At 25.5% G+C, this 20,706-nt stretch overlaps 1 protein-coding gene across 4 annotated transcripts in view; it reads left to right on the top strand.

Moving 5' to 3' along the window:
- The window catches only part of LOC111417059 (muscarinic acetylcholine receptor), a 126,634-nt gene that overhangs the window by 91,029 nt on the left and 14,899 nt on the right, over positions 1-20,706 (top strand). For all 4 annotated transcript variants that reach the window (XM_071199239.1, XM_071199241.1, XM_071199240.1 and 1 more), the window contains exon 3: positions 20,275-20,681. In XM_071199239.1, coding sequence (XP_071055340.1) covers positions 20,275-20,681 — 407 coding nt within the window. The remainder of the gene's footprint in view (positions 1-20,274; positions 20,682-20,706) is intronic.

Genomic DNA, 20,706 nt, shown 5'->3' with positions numbered 1-20,706 from the left:
AAAAAAAGAGACTAGAAAAGCACTAATTACAGCAGAAAGAGATTAGATATAAAAAAGGAAAACTAGAAAGACACTATATGACAGTGGTGTCCATAACTATAAAAAAGGAAAGTTACTTTAAACCCTTTGATTTTAATCAAAAATTAGTGAACACCACTGCTCTAAATCGATTAAACGTCAAAATTGTTGATTTTCGAAAATTAACTCAATCATAACTCATAAAATAAAAGCGATGGGGATATATTTTTTATACATAAAACCTTGATAATGGACCATAAAGACTAAATCCATAAAAGGATTGAACCCAATTATTACCATTTTTTATTTATAAGCTCTAAATCGATTAAAATCAAAATTGTTGATTTTCGAAAATTAACTCAATCATAACTCAAAAACTAAAAGCGATGAGGAAATATTTTTTATACATAAAACCTTGTTAATGGACCATAAAGACTAGATCTATAAAAAGATTGAACCCAATTATTACCATTTTTTATTTATAAGCTCTAAATCGATTAAAATCAAAATTGTTGATTTTAGAAAATTAACTCAATCATAACTCAAAAACTAAAAGCGATGGGGAAATATTTTTTATACATAAAACCTTGGTAATGGACCATAAAGACTATATCCATAAAAAGATTGAACCCAATTATTACCATTTTTTATTTATAAGCTCTAAATCGATTAAACATCAAAATTGTTGAAAATTAACTCAATCATAACTCAAAAACTAAAAGCGATGGGGAAATATTTTTATACATAAAACCTTGGTAATGGACCATCAAGACTAGATCCATAAAAGGATTGAACCCAACTATTACCATTTTTTATTTATAAGCTCTAAATCGATTAAACATCAAAATTGTTGAAAATTAACTCAATCATAACACAAAAACTAAAAACGATGGGGAAATATGTTTTATACATAAAACCTTGGTAATGGACCATGAAGAGTAGATCCATAAAAGGATTGAACCCAATTATTACCATTTTTTATTTATAAGCTCTAAATCGATTAAACATCAAAATTGTTGAAAATTAACTCAATAATAACTCAAAAACTAAAAACGATGGGGAAATATTTTTTATACATAAAACCTTGGTAATGGACCATAGAGACTAAATCCATAAAAGGATTGAACCCAATTATTACCATTTTTTATTAATAAGCTCTAAATCGATTAAACATCAAAACTGTTGAAAATTAACTCAATCATAACTCAAAAACTAAAAGCGATGGGGAAATATTTTATATACATAAAACCTTGGTAATGGACCATAAAGACTATATCCATAACAAGATTGAACCCAATTATTACCATTTTTTATTTATAAGCTCTAAATCGATTAAACATCAAAATTGTTGAAAATTAACTCAATCATAACTCAAAAACTAAAAGCGATGGGGAAATATTTTTTATACATAAAACCTTGGTAATGGACCATAAAGACTATATCCATAAAAAGATTGAACCCAATTATTACCATTTTTTATTTATAAGCTCTAAATCGATTAAACATCAAAATTGTTGAAAATTAACTCAATAATAACTCAAAAACTAAAAACGATGGGGAAATATTTTTTATACATAAAACCTTGGTAATGGACCATAAAGACTATATCCATAAAAAGATTGAACCCAATTATTACCATTTTTTATTTATAAGCTCTAAATCGATTAAACATCAAAATTGTTGAAAATTAACTCAATCATAACTCAAAAACTAAAAGCGATGGGGAAATATTTTTTATACATAAAACTTTGGTAATGGACCATAAAGACTATATCCATAAAAAGATTGAACCCAATTATTACCATTTTCTATTTATAAGCTCTAAATCGATTAAACATCAAAATTGTTGAAAATTAACTCAATCATAACTCAAAAACTAAAAGCGATGGGGAAATATTTTTTATACATAAAACCTTAGTAATGGACAATAAAGATTAGATCCATAAAAAGATTGAACCCAATTATTACCATTTTTATTTATAAGCTCTAAATCGATTAAACATCAAAATTGTTGAAAATTAACTCAATCATAACTCAAAGACTAAAAGCGATGGGGAAATACTTTTTGTACATAAAACCTTAGTAATGGGTGATAAAGACTAGATCCATAAAAAGATTGAATCCAATTATTACTATTTTTTATTTATAAGCTCTAAATCGATTAAACATCAAAATTGTTGAAAATTAACTCAATAATAACTCAAAAACTAAAAACGATGGGGAAATATTTTTTGTACATAAAACCTTGGTAATGGACCATAAAGACTATATCCATAAAAAGATTGAACCCAATTATTACCATTTTTATTTATAAGCTCTAAATCGATTAAACATCAAAATGTTGATTTTCGAAAATTAACTTAATCATAACTCAAAAACTAAAAGCGATGGGGAAATACTTTTTGTACATAAAACCTTAGTAATGGGTGATAAAGACTAGATCCATAACAAGATTGAACCCAATTATTACTATTTCTTATTTATAAGCTCTAAATTGACTAAACATCAAAATTGTTGAAAATTAACTCAATCATAACTCAAAAACTAAAAGCGATGGGGAAATACTTTTTATACATAAAACCTTAGTAATGGGCCATAAAGACTAGATCCGTAAAAAGATTAACCCCAATTATTACTATTTTTTATTTATAAGCTCTAAATCGATTAAATATCAAAATTGTTGATTTTCGAAAATTAATTCAATTATAACTCAAAAATTAAAAGCGATGGGCAAATACTTTTTATACATAAAACCTTAGTAATGGGCCATAAAGACTAGATCCATAACAAGATTGAACCCAATTATTACCATTTTTTATTTATAAGCTCTAAATCGATTAAACATCAAAATTGTTGAAAATTAACTCAATAATAACTCAAAAACTAAAAACGATGGGGAAATATTTTTTATACATAAAACCTTGGTAATGGACCATAGAGACTAAATCCATAAAAGGATTGAACCCAATTATTACCATTTTTTATTAATAAGCTCTAAATCGATTAAACATCAAAACTGTTGAAAATTAACTCAATCATAACTCAAAAACTAAAAGCGATGGGGAAATATTTTATATACATAAAACCTTGGTAATGGACCATAAAGACTATATCCATAACAAGATTGAACCCAATTATTACCATTTTTTATTTATAAGCTCTAAATCGATTAAACATCAAAATTGTTGAAAATTAACTCAATAATAACTCAAAAACTAAAAACGATGGGGAAATATATTTTATACATAAAACCTTGGTAATGGACCATAGAGACTAAATCCATAAAAGGATTGAACCCAATTATTACCATTTTTTATTAATAAGCTCTAAATCGATTAAACATCAAAACTGTTGAAAATTAACTCAATCATAACTCAAAAACTAAAAGCGATGGGGAAATATTTTATATACATAAAACCTTGGTAATGGACCATAAAGACTATATCCATAACAAGATTGAACCCAATTATTACCATTTTTTATTTATAAGCTCTAAATCGATTAAACATCAAAATTGTTGAAAATTAACTCAATAATAACTCAAAAACTAAAAACGATGGGGAAATATTTTTTATACATAAAACCTTGGTAATGGACCATAGAGACTAAATCCATAAAAGGATTGAACCCAATTATTACCATTTTTTATTAATAAGCTCTAAATCGATTAAACATCAAAACTGTTGAAAATTAACTCAATCATAACTCAAAAACTAAAAGCGATGGGGAAATATTTTATATACATAAAACCTTGGTAATGGACCATAAAGACTATATCCATAACAAGATTGAACCCAATTATTACCATTTTTTATTTATAAGCTCTAAATCGATTAAACATCAAAATTGTTGAAAATTAACTCAATCATAACTCAAAAACTAAAAGCGATGGGGAAATATTTTTTATACATAAAACCTTGGTAATGGACCATAAAGACTATATCCATAAAAAGATTGAACCCAATTATTACCATTTTTTATTTATAAGCTCTAAATCGATTAAACATCAAAATTGTTGAAAATTAACTCAATAATAACTCAAAAACTAAAAACGATGGGGAAATATTTTTTATACATAAAACCTTGGTAATGGACCATAAAGACTATATCCATAAAAAGATTGAACCCAATTATTACCATTTTTTATTTATAAGCTCTAAATCGATTAAACATCAAAATTGTTGAAAATTAACTCAATCATAACTCAAAAACTAAAAGCGATGGGGAAATATTTTTTATACATAAAACTTTGGTAATGGACCATAAAGACTATATCCATAAAAAGATTGAACCCAATTATTACCATTTTCTATTTATAAGCTCTAAATCGATTAAACATCAAAATTGTTGAAAATTAACTCAATCATAACTCAAAAACTAAAAGCGATGGGGAAATATTTTTTATACATAAAACCTTAGTAATGGACCATAAAGATTAGATCCATAAAAAGATTGAACCCAATTATTACCATTTTTATTTATAAGTTCTAAATCGATTAAACATCAAAATTGTTGAAAATTAACTCAATCATAACTCAAAGACTAAAAGCGATGGGGAAATACTTTTTGTACATAAAACCTTAGTAATGGGTGATAAAGACTAGATCCATAAAAAGATTGAATCCAATTATTACTATTTTTTATTTATAAGCTCTAAATCGATTAAACATCAAAATTGTTGAAAATTAACTCAATAATAACTCAAAAACTAAAAACGATGGGGAAATATTTTTTATACATAAAACCTTGGTAATGGACCATAAAGACTATATCCATAAAAAGATTGAACCCAATTATTACCATTTTTATTTATAAGCTCTAAATCGATTAAACATCAAAATGTTGATTTTCGAAAATTAACTTAATCATAACTCAAAAACTAAAAGCGATGGGGAAATACTTTTTGTACATAAAACCTTAGTAATGGGTGATAAAGACTAGATCCATAACAAGATTGAACCCAATTATTACTATTTCTTATTTATAAGCTCTAAATTGACTAAACATCAAAATTGTTGAAAATTAACTCAATCATAACTCAAAAACTAAAAGCGATGGGGAAATACTTTTTATACATAAAACCTTAGTAATGGGCCATAAAGACTAGATCCGTAAAAAGATTAACCCCAATTATTACTATTTTTTATTTATAAGCTCTAAATCGATTAAATATCAAAATTGTTGATTTTCGAAAATTAATTCAATTATAACTCAAAAATTAAAAGCGATGGGCAAATACTTTTTATACATAAAACCTTAGTAATGGGCCATAAAGACTAGATCCATAACAAGATTGAACCCAATTATTACCATTTTTTATTTATAAGCTCTAAATCGATTAAACATCAAAATTGTTGATTTTAGAAAATTAACTCAATCATAACTCATAAACTAAAAGCAATGGGGAAATACTTTTTATACATAAAACCTTAGTAATGGTCCATAAAGACTAGATCCATAAAAAGATTGAATCCAATTATTACCATTTTTTATTTATAAGCTCTAAATCGATTAAACATCAAAATTGTTGATTTTCGAAAATTAACTCAATCATAACTCATAAAATAAAAGCGATGGGGAAATACTTTTTATACATAAAGCCTTAGTAATAGACCATAAAGACTAGATTCATAACAAGATTAAACCCAATTATTACCATTTTTTATTTATAAGCTCTAAACCGATTAAACATCAAAATTGTTGATTTTCGAAAATTAACTCAATCATAACTCATAAAATAAAAGCGATGGGGAAATACTTTTTATACATAAAACCTTAGTAATAGACCATAAAGACTAGATCCATAACAAGATTGAACCCAATTATTACCATTTTTTATTTATAAGCTCTAAATCGATTAAAATCAAAATTGTTGATTTTAGAAAATTAACTCAATCATAACTCATAAACTAAAAGCGATGGGGAAATATTTTTGTATACATAAAACCTTGGTAATGGACCATAAAGACTAGATCCATAAAAGGATTGAACCCAATTATTACTATTTTTTATTTATAAGCTCTAAATCCATTAAAATCAAAATAGTTGATTTTCGAAAATTAACTCAATTATAACTCAAAAACTAAAAGCGATGGGGAAATACTTTTTATACATAAAATCTTAGTAATGGGCCATAAAGACTAAATCCATAACAAAATTGAACCTAATTATTACTATTTTTTATTTATAAGCTCTAAATCGATTTCATCAGTTGCTAAGAAAAGTCTAAAAGTTTCTATTAAAACTGAACTAGGTAGAGGAGTATCATTTTCTAAACCAATGTAAACTTGTCGGCGAAAACTCTGAATGTGCCGATACTCAGGTCTGTTAATACCAGCACCAATGAAACTGATTTCTCCTGAATAATATCATGAGGTAATGAGGGATTTGATATTATAATCCGTTTTGCAGGTTGATGGTGATTTCTCCATGTGATGTCATAAAACGTTTAATATTTAGCGACAAATATTTTTTATGAAACTTTCTATAACTTAAATAAAACATAAAAATTCTTTCGGTATGTAATAAATGCCATGTTCGGCCTTAAATATCTTGGAATTACAAGATTCAGGAACTCCGTTACTGCGTAGCTTTGCGGATTTGACGACAAAGGCAGTAAGCCGAGACCCCCGATAAATCCCCTTGTATCCGAATAACGCCTAAATTTAGTGAAATTGCCTCCCATTTACAACTACACGGCCGCGTTAGGTCCAATTTCGTCCTAAACGTCTTAGTAGGGCTAGCTTAATACCTCGACGGTGGTTTACTTGGCCACAGCTTCCTAATTAATTGATTATCGTATGGTTATTAATAGGAGTTAGTTGAGTGGATTTATATTACATTAAAACGAAAAGATTCGTTTCTTAATTTACACCGCTTTACTCTTTATTTCAAAGTTATCAGAGAAGAGGAAGTCGATGGAATTAATGCAGTTTCTCGGTTAAACTTTATTCCATCACTTTCGAAAAGGTTTATCCTGTTCGTTTGAACTACGACCCGGATTGTTTTCGAATCGAAGGGCGAAATTAAATTGCTCACGGGATTTATTTAAATATAGCCGTTGGTTATTATTTATTTTATCGGTTATGTTGGTGAAATAAGTGAAATATTACATTGAATTGCTCGGTTTATATTTCGAAAATCGTCGTTTTATTATTTATTGTGGTCGAATTTAAAACAACCGAAATAACAAAAAATTGTGTTCCATAAAATAAAAAAGAATCGGATTTCTCTGATTACGTAAGCAATAAAAGATCCGAAATGGTGTGGTTTACTCAAGACTTTCATTCGGAGAATAAATTAAATCAAGAATATTCTTGAACTTTATTTTTATTGGATTTTTCCCCCAAAGAGAGATAAGAACGCTTTAAGAGGGTTATTGTTGGAAATAATGAGCTTTTTATCTTTAAATTAAGAACAAGGTACTTAAAACTGTTAAGTACTGCAAAATCTTAATTTTTAATTAATTAAAAAAAATGTATTAAATTTCCAAATAGAAATCAAACCCAACACAAACAAGGTTTTGTCGTTTATTACTCGCTGCTTTTATATAGAAGGAGATAAGACCGGCACAAACCAACGTGTCAACTCTACCACGTTGTTAATGAATGTAGACACCCGGGCTTTATATAGTTTGAACAGCAACAGATATCGATTATTAAGTTTGAGGGGGCGAAAGAAACCTTTATTTGCTTCGATATTTAAAGTTAAAAAAAAATAGAGCCCCACAGAAATGAAAACAAAACAACCTTTATCCACACCTCAACAAAGTCCATTTCCTGGAAGCCGTATTTATTGAAATTAAGGAATGAGACTTACTTTAAATTAAAGCTCAAAGCTTTCTCTTTAAAACGATGTATAATAATTGTTGGGTTGGATTGGAAAAATATTGAGAAAAAAAATGTTGAAAGAAAACTTACATTTTCGTATAACCTAAGTGTCAAAAAAGATGCTAATTTAAAAATTCCTGGGAGCCGTATTTATTGAAATTAAGGAATGAGACTTGTTCTAAATTGAAGCTCAAAGCTTTCTCTTTAAAACGATGTATAATAATTGTTGGGTTGGATTGGAAAAATATTGAGAAAAAAAATGTTGAATTAAAACTTACATTTTCGTATAATCACAAAGTGTCAAAAAAAGATGTTAATTTAAAAATTCCTGGAGGCCGTATTTATTGAAATTAAGAAATGAAACTTATTCTAAATTAAAGCTCAAAGCTTTCTCTTTAAAACGATGTATAATAATTGTTGGGTTGGTTTGGAAAAATATTGAGAAAAAAAATGTTGAAAAAAAACTTACATTTTCGTATAACCTAAGTGTCAAAAAAGATGTTAATATAAAAATTCCTGGAGTCCGTATTTATTGAAATTAAGAAATGAAACTTATTCTAAATTAAAGCTCAAAGCTTTCTCTTTAAAACGATGTATAATAATTGTTGGGTTGGTTTGGAAAAATATTGAGAAAAAAAATGTTGAAAAAAAACTTACATTTTCGTATAACCTAAGTGTCAAAAAAGATGTTAATATAAAAATTCCTGGAGTCCGTATTTATTGAAATTAAGAAATGAAACTTATTCTAAATTAAAGCTCAAAGCTTTCTCTTTAAAACGATGTATAATAATTGTTGGGTTGGATTGGAAAAATATTGAGAAAAAAAGTGTTGAATTAAAACTTACATTTTCGTATAACCTAAAAGTGTCAAAAAAAGATGCTAATTAAAAAATTCCTTTAAGCCGTATTTATTGAAATTAAGGAATGAGACTTATTCTAAATTAAAGCTTAAAGCTTTCTCTTTAAAACGATGTATAATAATTGTTGGGTTGGATTGGAAAAATATAGAGAAAAAGAATGTTGAAAAAAAACTTACATTTTCGTATTAAGTGTCAAAAAAGACGTTAATTTAAAAATTCCTGGAGGCCGTATTTATTGAAATTAAGAAATGAAACTTATTCTAAATTAAAGCTCAAAGCTTTCTCTTTAAAACGATGTATAATAATTGTTGGGTTGGATTGGAAAAATATTGAGAAAAAAAATGTTGAATTAAAACTTACATTTTCGTATAATCACAAAGTGTCAAAAAAAGATGCTAATTTAAAAATTCCTGGAAGCCGTATTTATTGAAATTAAGGAATGAGACTTGTTCTAAATTAAAGCTCAAAACTTTCTCTTTAAAACGATGTATAATAATTGTTGGGTTGGATTGGAAAAATATTGAGAAAAAAAATGTTGAATTAAAACTTACATTTTCGTATAATCACAAAGTGTCAAAAAAAGATGCTAATTTAAAAATTCCTGGAAGCCGTATTTATTGAAATTAAGGAATGAGACTTGTTCTAAATTGAAGCTCAAAGCTTTCTCTTTAAAACGATGTATAATAATTGTTGGTTTGGATTGGAAAAATATTGAGAAAAAAAATGTTGAATTAAAAGTTACATTTTCGTATAATCACAAAGTGTCAAAAAAGATGTTAATTTAAAAATTCCTGGAAGCCGTATTTATTGAAATTAAGGAATGAGACTTATTCTAAATTAAAGCTTAAAGCTTTCTCTTTAAAACGATGTATAATAATTGTTGGGTTGGTTTGGAAAAATATAGAGAAAAAAAATATTGAAAGAAAACTTACATTTTCGTATAACCTAAGTGTCAAAAAAGATGTTAATTTAAAAATTCCTGGAGGCCGTATTTATTGAAATTAAGAAATGAGACTTATTCTAAATTAAAGCTTAAAGCTTTCTCTTTAAAACGATGTATAATAATTGTTGGGTTGGATTGGAAAAATATTAAGAAAAAAAATGTTGAAATAAAACTTACATTTTCGTATAACCTAAGTGTCAAAAAAGATGTTAATTTAAAAATTCCTGGAGGCCGTATTTATTGAAATTAAGAAATGAAACTTATTCTAAATTAAAGCTCAAAGCTTTCTCTTTAAAACGATGTATAATAATTGTTGGGTTGGTTTCGAAAAATATTGAGAAAAAAAAAGTTGAAATAAAACTTACATTTTCGTATAACCTAAAAGTGTCAAAAAAAGATGCTAATTTAAAAATTCCTGGAAGCCGTATTTATTGAAATTAAGGAATGAGACTTGTTCTAAATTAAAGCTCAAAGCTTTCTCTTTAAAATGATGTATAATAATTGTTGGGTTGGATTGGAAAAATATTGAGAAAAAAAAAGTTGAAATAAAACTTACATTTTCATATAACCTAAAAGTGTCAAAAAAAGTTGCTAATTTAAAAATTCCTGGAAGCCGTATTTATTGAAATTAAGGAATGAGACTTATTCTAAATTAAAGCTCAAAGCTTTCTCTTTAAAACGATGTATAATAATTGTTGGGTTGGTTTGGAAAAATATTGAGAAAAAGAATGTTGAAATAAAACTTACATTTTCGTATAACCTAAAAGTGTCAAAAAAAGATGCTAATTTAAAAATTCCTGGAAGCCGTATTTATTGAAATTAAGGAATAAGACTTGTTCTAAATTAAAGCTCAAAGCTTTCTCTTTAAAACGATGTATAATAATAGTTGGGTTGAATTGGAAAAATATTGAAAAAAAAAATGGTGAATTAAAACTTACATTTTCGTATAATCACAAAGTGTCAAAAAAAGATGCTAATTTAAAAATTCCTGGAAGCCGTATTTATTGAAATTAAGGAATGAGACTTGTTCTAAATTAAAGCTCAAAGCTTTCTCTTTAAAACGATGTATAATAATTGTTGGGTTGGATTGGAAAAATATAGAGAAAAATAATGTTGAAAGAAAACTTACATTTTCGTATAACCTAAATGTCAAAAAAGATGTTAATTTAAAAATTCCTGGAGGCAGTATTTATTGAAATTAAGAAATGAGACTTATTCTAAATTAAAGCTTAAAGCTTTCTCTTTAAAACGATGTATAATAATTGTTGGGTTGGATTGGAAAAATATTAAGAAAAAAAATGTTGAAATAAAACTTACATTTTCGTATAACCTAAGTGTCAAAAAAGATGTTAATTTAAAAATTCCTGGAGGCCGTATTTATTGAAATTAAGAAATGAAACTTATTCTAAATTAAAGCTCAAAGCTTTCTCTTTAAAACGATGTATAATAATTGTTGGGTTGGTTTCGAAAAATATTGAGAAAAAAAAAGTTGAAATAAAACTTACATTTTCGTATAACCTAAAAGTGTCAAAAAAAGATGCTAATTTAAAAATTCCTGGAAGCCGTATTTATTGAAATTAAGGAATGAGACTTGTTCTAAATTAAAGCTCAAAGCTTTCTCTTTAAAATGATGTATAATAATTGTTGGGTTGGATTGGAAAAATATTGAGAAAAAAAAAGTTGAAATAAAACTTACATTTTCATATAACCTAAAAGTGTCAAAAAAAGTTGCTAATTTAAAAATTCCTGGAAGCCGTATTTATTGAAATTAAGGAATGAGACTTGTTCTAAATTAAAGCTCAAAGCTTTCTCTTTAAAACGATGTATAATAATTGTTGGGTTGGTTTCGAAAAATATTGAGAAAAAAAATGTTGAAATAAAACTTACATTTTCGTATAACCTAAAAGTGTCAAAAAAAGATGTTAATTTAAAAATTCCTGGAGGCCGTATTTATTGAAATTAAGAAATGATACTTATTCTAAATTAAAGCTCAAAGCTTTCTCTTTAAAACGATGTATAATAATTGTTGAGTTGGTTTGGAAAAATATTGAGAAAAAAATTGTTGAAATAAAACTTACATTTTCGTATAACCTAAAAGTGTCAAAAAAAGATGCTAATTTAAAAATTCCTGGAAGCCGTATTTATTGAAATTAAAAAATTAAACTTATTCTAAATTAAAGCTCAAAGCTTTCTCTTTAAAACGATGTATAATAATTGTTGGGTTGGATTGGAAAAATATTGAGAAAAAAAATGTTGAATTAAAACTTACATTTTCGTATAATCACAAAGTGTCAAAAAAAGATGTTAATTTAAAAATTCCTGGAGTCCGTATTTATTGAAATTAAGAAATTAAACTTATTCTAAATTAAAGCTCAAAGCTTTCTCTTTAAAACGATGCATAATGATTGTTGGGTTGGTTTGGAAAAATTTTGAAAAAAAAAATGTTGAAATAAAACTTACATTTTCGTATAACCTAAAAGTGTCAAAAAAAGATGCTAATTTAAAAATTCCTGGAAGCCGTATTTATTGAAATTAAGGAATGAGACTTGTTCTAAATTAAAGCTCAAAGCTTTCTCTTTAAAACGATGTATAATAATTGTTGGGTTGCATTGGAAAAATATTGAGAAAAAAATGTTGAAAGAAAACTTACATTTTCATATAACCTAAGTGTCAAAAAAGATGTTAATTTAAAAATCCCTGGAAGCAGTATTTATTGAAATTAAGCAATGAGACTTATTCTAAATTAAAGCTCAAAGCTTTCTCTTTAAAGCGATGTGTAATAATTGTTGGGTTGGATTTGAAAAATATTGAGAAAAAAAATGTTGAATTAAAACTTACATTTTCGTATAACCTAAAAGTGTCAAAAACAGCAACAGATATCGATTATTAAGTTTGAGGGGGCGAAAGAAACCTTTATTTGCTTCGATATTTAAAGTTAAAAAAAAAATAGTCCCACAGAAACGAAAACAAAACAACCTTTATCTACACCTCAACAATGGGGCTTCTTCATCTTCGAGCAGTCCATTTCGCACCATTATTAACGTTGTGAGTTAAGACTAAGAAAATGGGGCGAAAAGTAACAAAGAAAATTGAGGTTTAATTTTGAATCAAATTTGTACGATGTAAATCCATTAAGCTTAATTAATATTTAACCGGGCTATGTAACTGTCTAATAAAAATTGTAACCACACGCCCTCGACTCTATATTGCAATCAATAGCTCCATCGACAATATGCAGCGAACACGTTTAAATATTTGAGGATGTTAATCATTAATTTTCAGTTCAACTCTATAATTATCTGTGGTAACTACACGATAACAATTAATTTAACACTACTTAAAACTGTTTTATTTACTTATTTAAAATAATTTTTCACTTCTCTCGTCGTATATCCTTCCTAATTCTACTTGGGGAATTTATACGCCACGAAAAATGAGTTAATTAAACCCTTGGAACTTGCACGTTAGTGTTAATGCGGAGAAACTCAATCGAGAAAGAGATGGAGTGATATTACGGGTCGTAACAATGCAAGGGTGTACTTTTAAAGCATTAATTCATTTGTCTCGCACATACTGAGGGTTTAAAAATTTCTTGGAGCGTTCCAGTTTGTATTCCAATGAGGGTTAAGAGAAATCTATGATGTTAAGCTATTCCAGTTGCATAAAAAAATTATAATGAAGTTATTTTTGGGATAATCATCATTAAAATCGTAAATTCATAGAATTAGCCATTTAATGTTTTTTAACTAACAATAGAAAATAGTTATAAATTAAGTTTTTGTGAGTTATTACTAGGGCACGGAACTTTTGTAACAAAACGATTTCCCCCCTCCACTCGTTCTCAGAAAATCTTGATTAAAAGAACAGTTAGAAAAAAATTATGTTAACAAAAATTGTTCCTGAAACAATTCTAAACAAACTTTATAAACATTTTTTTTTATTTAATCAATAATTAAGGAGATAACCTCAAAATAATAATTTTTAAATTTTTATACATAATTACACTTCGATGCTTAATTAATAGAGATCTAAAAATTTTTTATTAAGATAATTGATTCAAAATCGAAATTGAAACAAATTTTATTTAAAACATTTTTTGATAAAAACAATAATTATCGAGATAATTAATTTTGATGGCATACTATTAGAGGGAAATTAAAATTTCATGTTAGAAAAAAATTTTATTAATAAACACTGTTCCTGAAGTAATTCTAAAGAAATTTTGTTAACAACATTTTTTGATTAAATCAACAATAAGGATATAACCTCAAAAATATTAATTTTTGTAGCATACTATCCAGTGGGAAATTAAAATTTCAAGTTAAAAAAAAATTATGTTAACACAAATTGTTCCTGAAACAATTCTAAACAAACTTTATCAACATTTTTTTTTGATTTAATCAATAATTAAGGAGATAACCTCAAAATAATAATTTTAAAATTTTTATATATAATTACACTTAGGTGCTTAATTAATAGAGATGTAAAATTTTTTTATTAAGATAATTGATTCAAAATCGAAATTGAAACAAATTTTATTTAAAACATTTTTTGATAAAAGCAATAATTATTGAGATAATTAATTTTGATAGCATACTATTCAGAGGGAAATTAAAATTTCAAGTTAGCAAAAAATTTTATTAACAAACACTGTTCCTGAAGTAATTTTAAACATTTTTTTTTAACAAAATTTTTTGATTAAATCAACAATAAGGATATAACCTCAAAAATATTAATTTTTGTTGCATACTGTTCAGTGGGAAATTAAAATTTCAAGTTAGAAAAAAATTATGTTAACAAAAATTGTTCCTGAAACAATTCTAAACAAACTTTATCAACATTTTTTTTTAATTTAATCAATAATTAAGGAGATAACTTCAAAATAATAATGTTTAAATTTTTATATATAATTACACTTAGATGCTTAATTAATTGAGATGTAAAAATTTTTTATTAAGATAATTGATTCAAAATCTAAATTGAAACAAATTTTATTTAAAACATTTTTTAATAAAAACAATAATTATTGAGATAATTAATTTTGATAGCATACTATTCAAAGGGAAATTAAAATTTCAAGTTAGCAAAAAATTTTATTAACAAAAATTGTTCCTGAAACAATTCTAAACAAACTTTATCAACTTTTTTTTTTAATTTAATCAATAATTAAGGAGATAACCTCAAAATAATAATTTTTAAATTTTTATACATAATTACACTTAGATGCTTAATTAATAGAGATGTAAAAAATTTTTATTAAGATAATTGATTCAAAATCGAAATTGAAACAAATTTTATTTAAAACATTTTTTGATAAAAACAATAATTATTGAAATAATTAATTTTGATAGCATGCTATTCAGAGGGAAATTAAAATTTCAAGTTAGCAAAAAATTGTATTAACAAACACTGTTCCTGAAGTAATTCTAAAGAAATTTTGTTAACAACATTTTTTGATTAAGTCAACAATAAGGATATAACCTCAAAAATATTAATTTTTGTTGCATACTGTTCAGTGGGAAATTAAAATTTAAAGTTAGAAAAAAATTATGTTAACAAAAAGTGTTCCTGAAACAATTCTAAACAAACTTTATCAACATTTTTTTTTATTTAATCAATAATTAAGGAGATAACCTCAAAATAATAATGTTTAAATTTTTATATATAATTACACTTAGATGCTTAATTAATAGAGATGTAAAATTTTTTTATTAAAATAATTGATTCAAAATCGAAATTGAAACAAATTTTATTTAAAACATTTTTTGATAAAAACAATAATTATTGAGATAATTAATTTTGATAGCATACTATTCAGAGGGAAATTAAAATTTTAAGTTAGCAAAAAATTTTATTAACAAACACTGTTCGTGAAGTAATTCTAAAGAAATTTTGTTAACAACATTTTTTGATTAAATCAACAATAAGGATATAACCTCAAAAATATTAATTTCTGTAGCATACTATTCAGCGGGAAATTAAAATTTCAAGTTAAAAAAAAAATGTGTTAACAAAAATTATTCCTGAAACAATTGTAAACAAACTTTATCAACAATTTTTTTTAATTTAATCAATAATTAAGGAGATAACCTCAAAATAATAATTTTTAAATTTTTATACATAATCACACTTAGATGCTTAATTAATAGAAATGTAAATCTTTTTTATTAAGGTAATTGTTTCAAAATCGAAATTGATACAAATTTTATTTAAAACATTTTTTGATAAAAACAATAATTATCGAGATAATTAATTTTGATAGCATACTATTCAGAGGGAAATTAAAATTTCAAGTTAGCAAAAAATTGTATTAACAAAAATTGTTTCTGAAACAATTTTAAACAAACTTTATCAACATTTTTTTTGATTTAATCAATAATTAAGGAGATAACCTCAAAATAATAATTTTTAAATTTTTATACATAATTACACTTAGATGCTTAATTAATAGAGATGTAAAAAAATTTTATTAAGACAATTGATTCAAAATCAAAATTGAAACAAATTTTATTTAAAACATTTTTTAATAAAAAGAATAATTATCGAGATAATTAATTTTGATAGCATACTATTCAGAGGGAAATTAAAATTTCAAGTTAGCAAAAAATTTTATTAACAAACACTGTTCCTTAAGTAATTTTAAAGAAATTTTGTTAACAATATTTTTTAATTAAATCAACAATAAGGATACAACCTCAAATATATTAATTTTTGTAGCATACTATTCAGTGAGAAATTAAAATTACAAGTTAGAAAAAAATTATGTTAACAAAAATTGTTCCTGAAACAATTCTAAACAAACTTTGTCAAAATTTTTTTTTGATTTATTCAATAATTAAGGAGATAACCTCAAAATAATAATTTTTAAATTTTTATACATAATTACACTTAGATGCTTAATTAATAGAGATGTAAAAAATTTTTATTAAGATAATTGATTCAAAATCGAAATTGAAACAAATTTTATTTAAAACATTTTTTGATAAAAACAATAATTATTGAGATAATTAATTTTGATAGCATACTATTCAGAGGGAAATTAAAATTTCAAGTTAGCAAAAAATTTTATTAACAAACACTGTTCCTGAAGTAATTTTAAACAAATTTTTTTAACAAAATTTTTTGATTAAATCAACAATAAGAATATAACCTCAAAAATATTAATTTTTGTAGCATACTATTCAGTGGGAAATTAAAATTTCAAGTTAGCAAAAAATTTTATTAACAAACACTGTACCTGAAGTAATTTTAAAGAAATTTTGTTAACAACATTTTTTGATTAAATCAACAATAAGGATATAACCTCAAAAATATTAATTTTTGTAGCATACTATTCAGTGGGAAATTAAAATTTCAAGTTAGAAAAAAATTGTGTTAACAAAAATTGTTCCTGATACAATTCTAAACAAACTTTATCGACATTTTTTTTTGATTTAAACAATAATTAAGGAGATAGCCTCAAAATAATAATTTATAAATTTTTATAAATAATTACACTTAGATGCTTAATTAATAGAGATGTAAAATTTTTTTATTAAAATAATTTATTCAAAATCGAAATTGAAACAAATTTTATTTAAAACATTTTTTGTTAAAAACAATAATTATCGAGATAATTAATTTTGATAGCATACTATTTAGAGGGAAATTAAAATTTCAAGTTAGCAAAAATTTTTATTAACAAACACTGTTCCTGAAGTAATTTTAAAGAAATTTTGTTAACAACATTTTTTGATTAAATCAACAATAAGGATGTAATCTCAAAAATATTAATTTTTGTAGCATACTATTCAGTGGGAAATTAAAATTTCAAGTTAGAAAAAAATTATGTTAACAAAAATTGTTCCTGAAACAATTCTAAACAAACTTTGTCAAAATTTTTTTTTGATTTATTCAATAATTAAGGAGATAATCTCAAAATAATAATTTTTAAATTTTTATACATATTTACACTTAGATGCTTAATTAATAGAGATGTAAAAATTTTTTATTAAGATAATTGATTCAAAATCGAAATTGAAACAAATTTTATTTAAAACATTTTTTGATAAAAGCAATAATTATTGAGATAATTAATTTTGATAGCATACTATTCAGAGGGAAATTAAAATTTCAAGTTAGCAAAAAATTGTATTAACAAACACTGTACCTGAAGTAATTCTAAAGAAATTTTGTTAACAACATTTTTTGATTAAATCAACAATAAGGATATAACCTCAAAAATATTAATTTTTGTAGCATACTGTTCAGTGGGAAATTAAAATTTTAAGTTAAAAAAAATTGTGTTAACAAAAATTGTTCCTGAAACAATTCTAAACAAACTTTGTCAACATTTTTTTTTTATTTAATCAATAATTAAGGAGATAACCTCAATATAATAATGTTTAAATTTTTATATATAATTACACTTAGATGCTTAATTAATAGAGATGTAAAATTTTCTTATTAAGATAATTGATTCAAAATCGAAATTGAAACAAATTTTATTTAAAACGTTTTTTGATAAATACAATAATTATTGAGATAATTAATTTTGATAGCATACTATTCAGAGGGAAATTAAAATTTCAAGTTAGCAAAAAATTGTACTAACAAAAATTGTTCCTGAAGCAATTCTAAACAAACTTTATCAACTTTTTTTTTTGATTTAATCAATAATTAAGGAGATAACCTCAAAATAATAATGTTTAAATTTTTATATATAATTACACTTAGATGCTTAATTAATAGAGATATAAAAATTTTTTATTAAGATAATTGATTCAAAGTCGAAATTGAAACAAATTTTATTTAAAACATTTTTTAATAAAAACAATAATTATCGAGATAATTAATTTTGATAGCATACTATTCAGAGGGAAATAATAAACACTGTTCCTGAAGTAATTCTAAAGAAATTTTGTTAATAAAAATTTTTGATTTGATCAATAATCTCAAAAAAATGTTTATATACAGGATGATTTATAACATACGGAGCAGATTAAAAGGGTGGGTACTAGGCGCCAAACTAAAGATATTTTCTTAATAATGTTTTGACTACAACGTAATAATCATAAAGATATAGAACGTTAAAGTTGAATTAATGGCTGAGCATTTCTTACGATATACGGTATTACATTACGTTTAAATTCATACTTCGAATATTTCGGGGTTACTTAAACAATGCATAACTGGCACCAAAAATAAAATCTTTGTAATATGGCAATTACGGCTATTTAAAAATTTGTTAAATCGCTCAAAAACTGGTGTTTGTTTGTTGAGAACCGCTGATACCATGTTTTTATTGCTGCCAATCCAGTTGATTTGGTTACCTAGCAGCGGACATGTTATTTAATAAGTATTTTAATTATTCTTTACTGAATATCAGCGGTTCTCAAAAATTGACGATAAGTTATTTAAAAAATTAACATGCGATATCTATGTAACTATTAAGTTTTTAACAAAACATTATTAAGAAAATCTCTTCAGTTTGACCCCAATTACCTACCCTTTTAGTCTGCTCCGTATGTTATAAATCACCCTGTATATATTTTTTATTGAGAAAATCGTTTTAGAATTTAATTTAGAATAGCTTTTGTATGAAATTTTCCGCTGAGAAAAGTGGAGGGGGGGAATCGTTTTGTTACAAAAGTTCCGTGCCCTAGTTATTACGTACAATTTTTATTAATATAATCCAATTTGGAATCGAAATAGTTAATCATTATTTTTGAGTTACAATGAATTAATACACCAATTTAGTTATTTTATGTGTTAAAATTTTTTACCCTCAAACATCCCTTTTAATGGGATCCTGCTGTGATATTCAAGCCGAATATTACACATGAATGCATCTCGTTCGATGCCCCGATACACATTTTCCACCGATAAAAGCCCCTTTATATTAAATATTTTGGAGGTCAAACCAGTTGATCGAGATGGCATATTAAATTTCATTAGAAATTCTACAACCCTGAATCGAAGGTATTATTAATTACGGTTAATTTAAAACGGTTTCGTGCCCCATTTTGAAAGGCACGCACACAATGCGCCTTATTCGCTGTAGCTGCAACGTTTTTGAATCTTTTGAATGAGAAGATTTAGAATCCTTATTATCTGGTCGACGCCGACGGAGGCGGGAGGAAAACAGTTGTACATCATCAGAGTTGCCTCTATATACAAGTTCTCGTTTCTATTCAATTTGAGATGGAAAGAGGCTTCCATATGGAGAAGGCTTATGTGAATGAGTTTCCTTTCTATTCTAACTAAAAGGATGTTAATTCTTTTTTTACTATTATTTTCATTTTTATTGATTAGTAAATATTTCGCATGCACTTTTTATTTTCGCAATGTCAAATTCAAATAGTAAATGGTCACGAAATGCAAAACATAGATTTCCGTCACGACAATTTTCAACGAAACGCTTTTTAACCGATTTTAAAAACAAAATTTCCCTTGCATAAAGCAAACAGTTTAAGTCGACGGATTTACCACCACAATCGATCAATCAATCATGAAGAGCCTCTATCGTCGTCTCCGCTTTTAATGGCCTTCTTGTATTACAGGAGTATCAATCAACCCGTAATCGACTTTAAAAAGTTTGCTTCAAATTAAAACTAAAACTTATTCTTTCTCTGTTTTGTTTCAGGAAGTTGCAGAAACAAAAGGAAAGATTTTGTAAAACTGTTTATAACAATGTCTTATCGTACACTGAATGTGTGCAAGCGTTCAATTCAACGACGTTTATCAGATCTTGGGATCCTGAAACGTTTAGTTTTTCTGGGAATTTTTCCATTGATTGGTATCTGCGTGGAAATACTTCTTTGGATGGGGATAGCAAGAATGAGACGTTTTCTACGGAGACGACGTTAGCGCCGGTTTTACCACCGTTTGAATTATGGCAAACGATTTTAATTGCGTTGTGTTTAGCGTGTTGTATTTTGTTAACGATCGCTGGGAATATTTTAGTACTTTTGGCTTTTATCGTTGATAGAAATATTAGGCAACCAAGTAATTATTTTATTGCCTCTTTGGCCGCTACTGATATGCTAATAGGTAAGTACTATATATAATTTTTATT

This window comes from Onthophagus taurus, chromosome 10 (genome assembly GCF_036711975.1).
Source record: "Onthophagus taurus isolate NC chromosome 10, IU_Otau_3.0, whole genome shotgun sequence".
Taxonomy (NCBI): Eukaryota; Metazoa; Arthropoda; class Insecta; order Coleoptera; family Scarabaeidae; genus Onthophagus; species Onthophagus taurus.
Note: the sequence above shows the minus strand (reverse complement) of the source record. Positions and strands in the feature narration are given on the sequence as shown.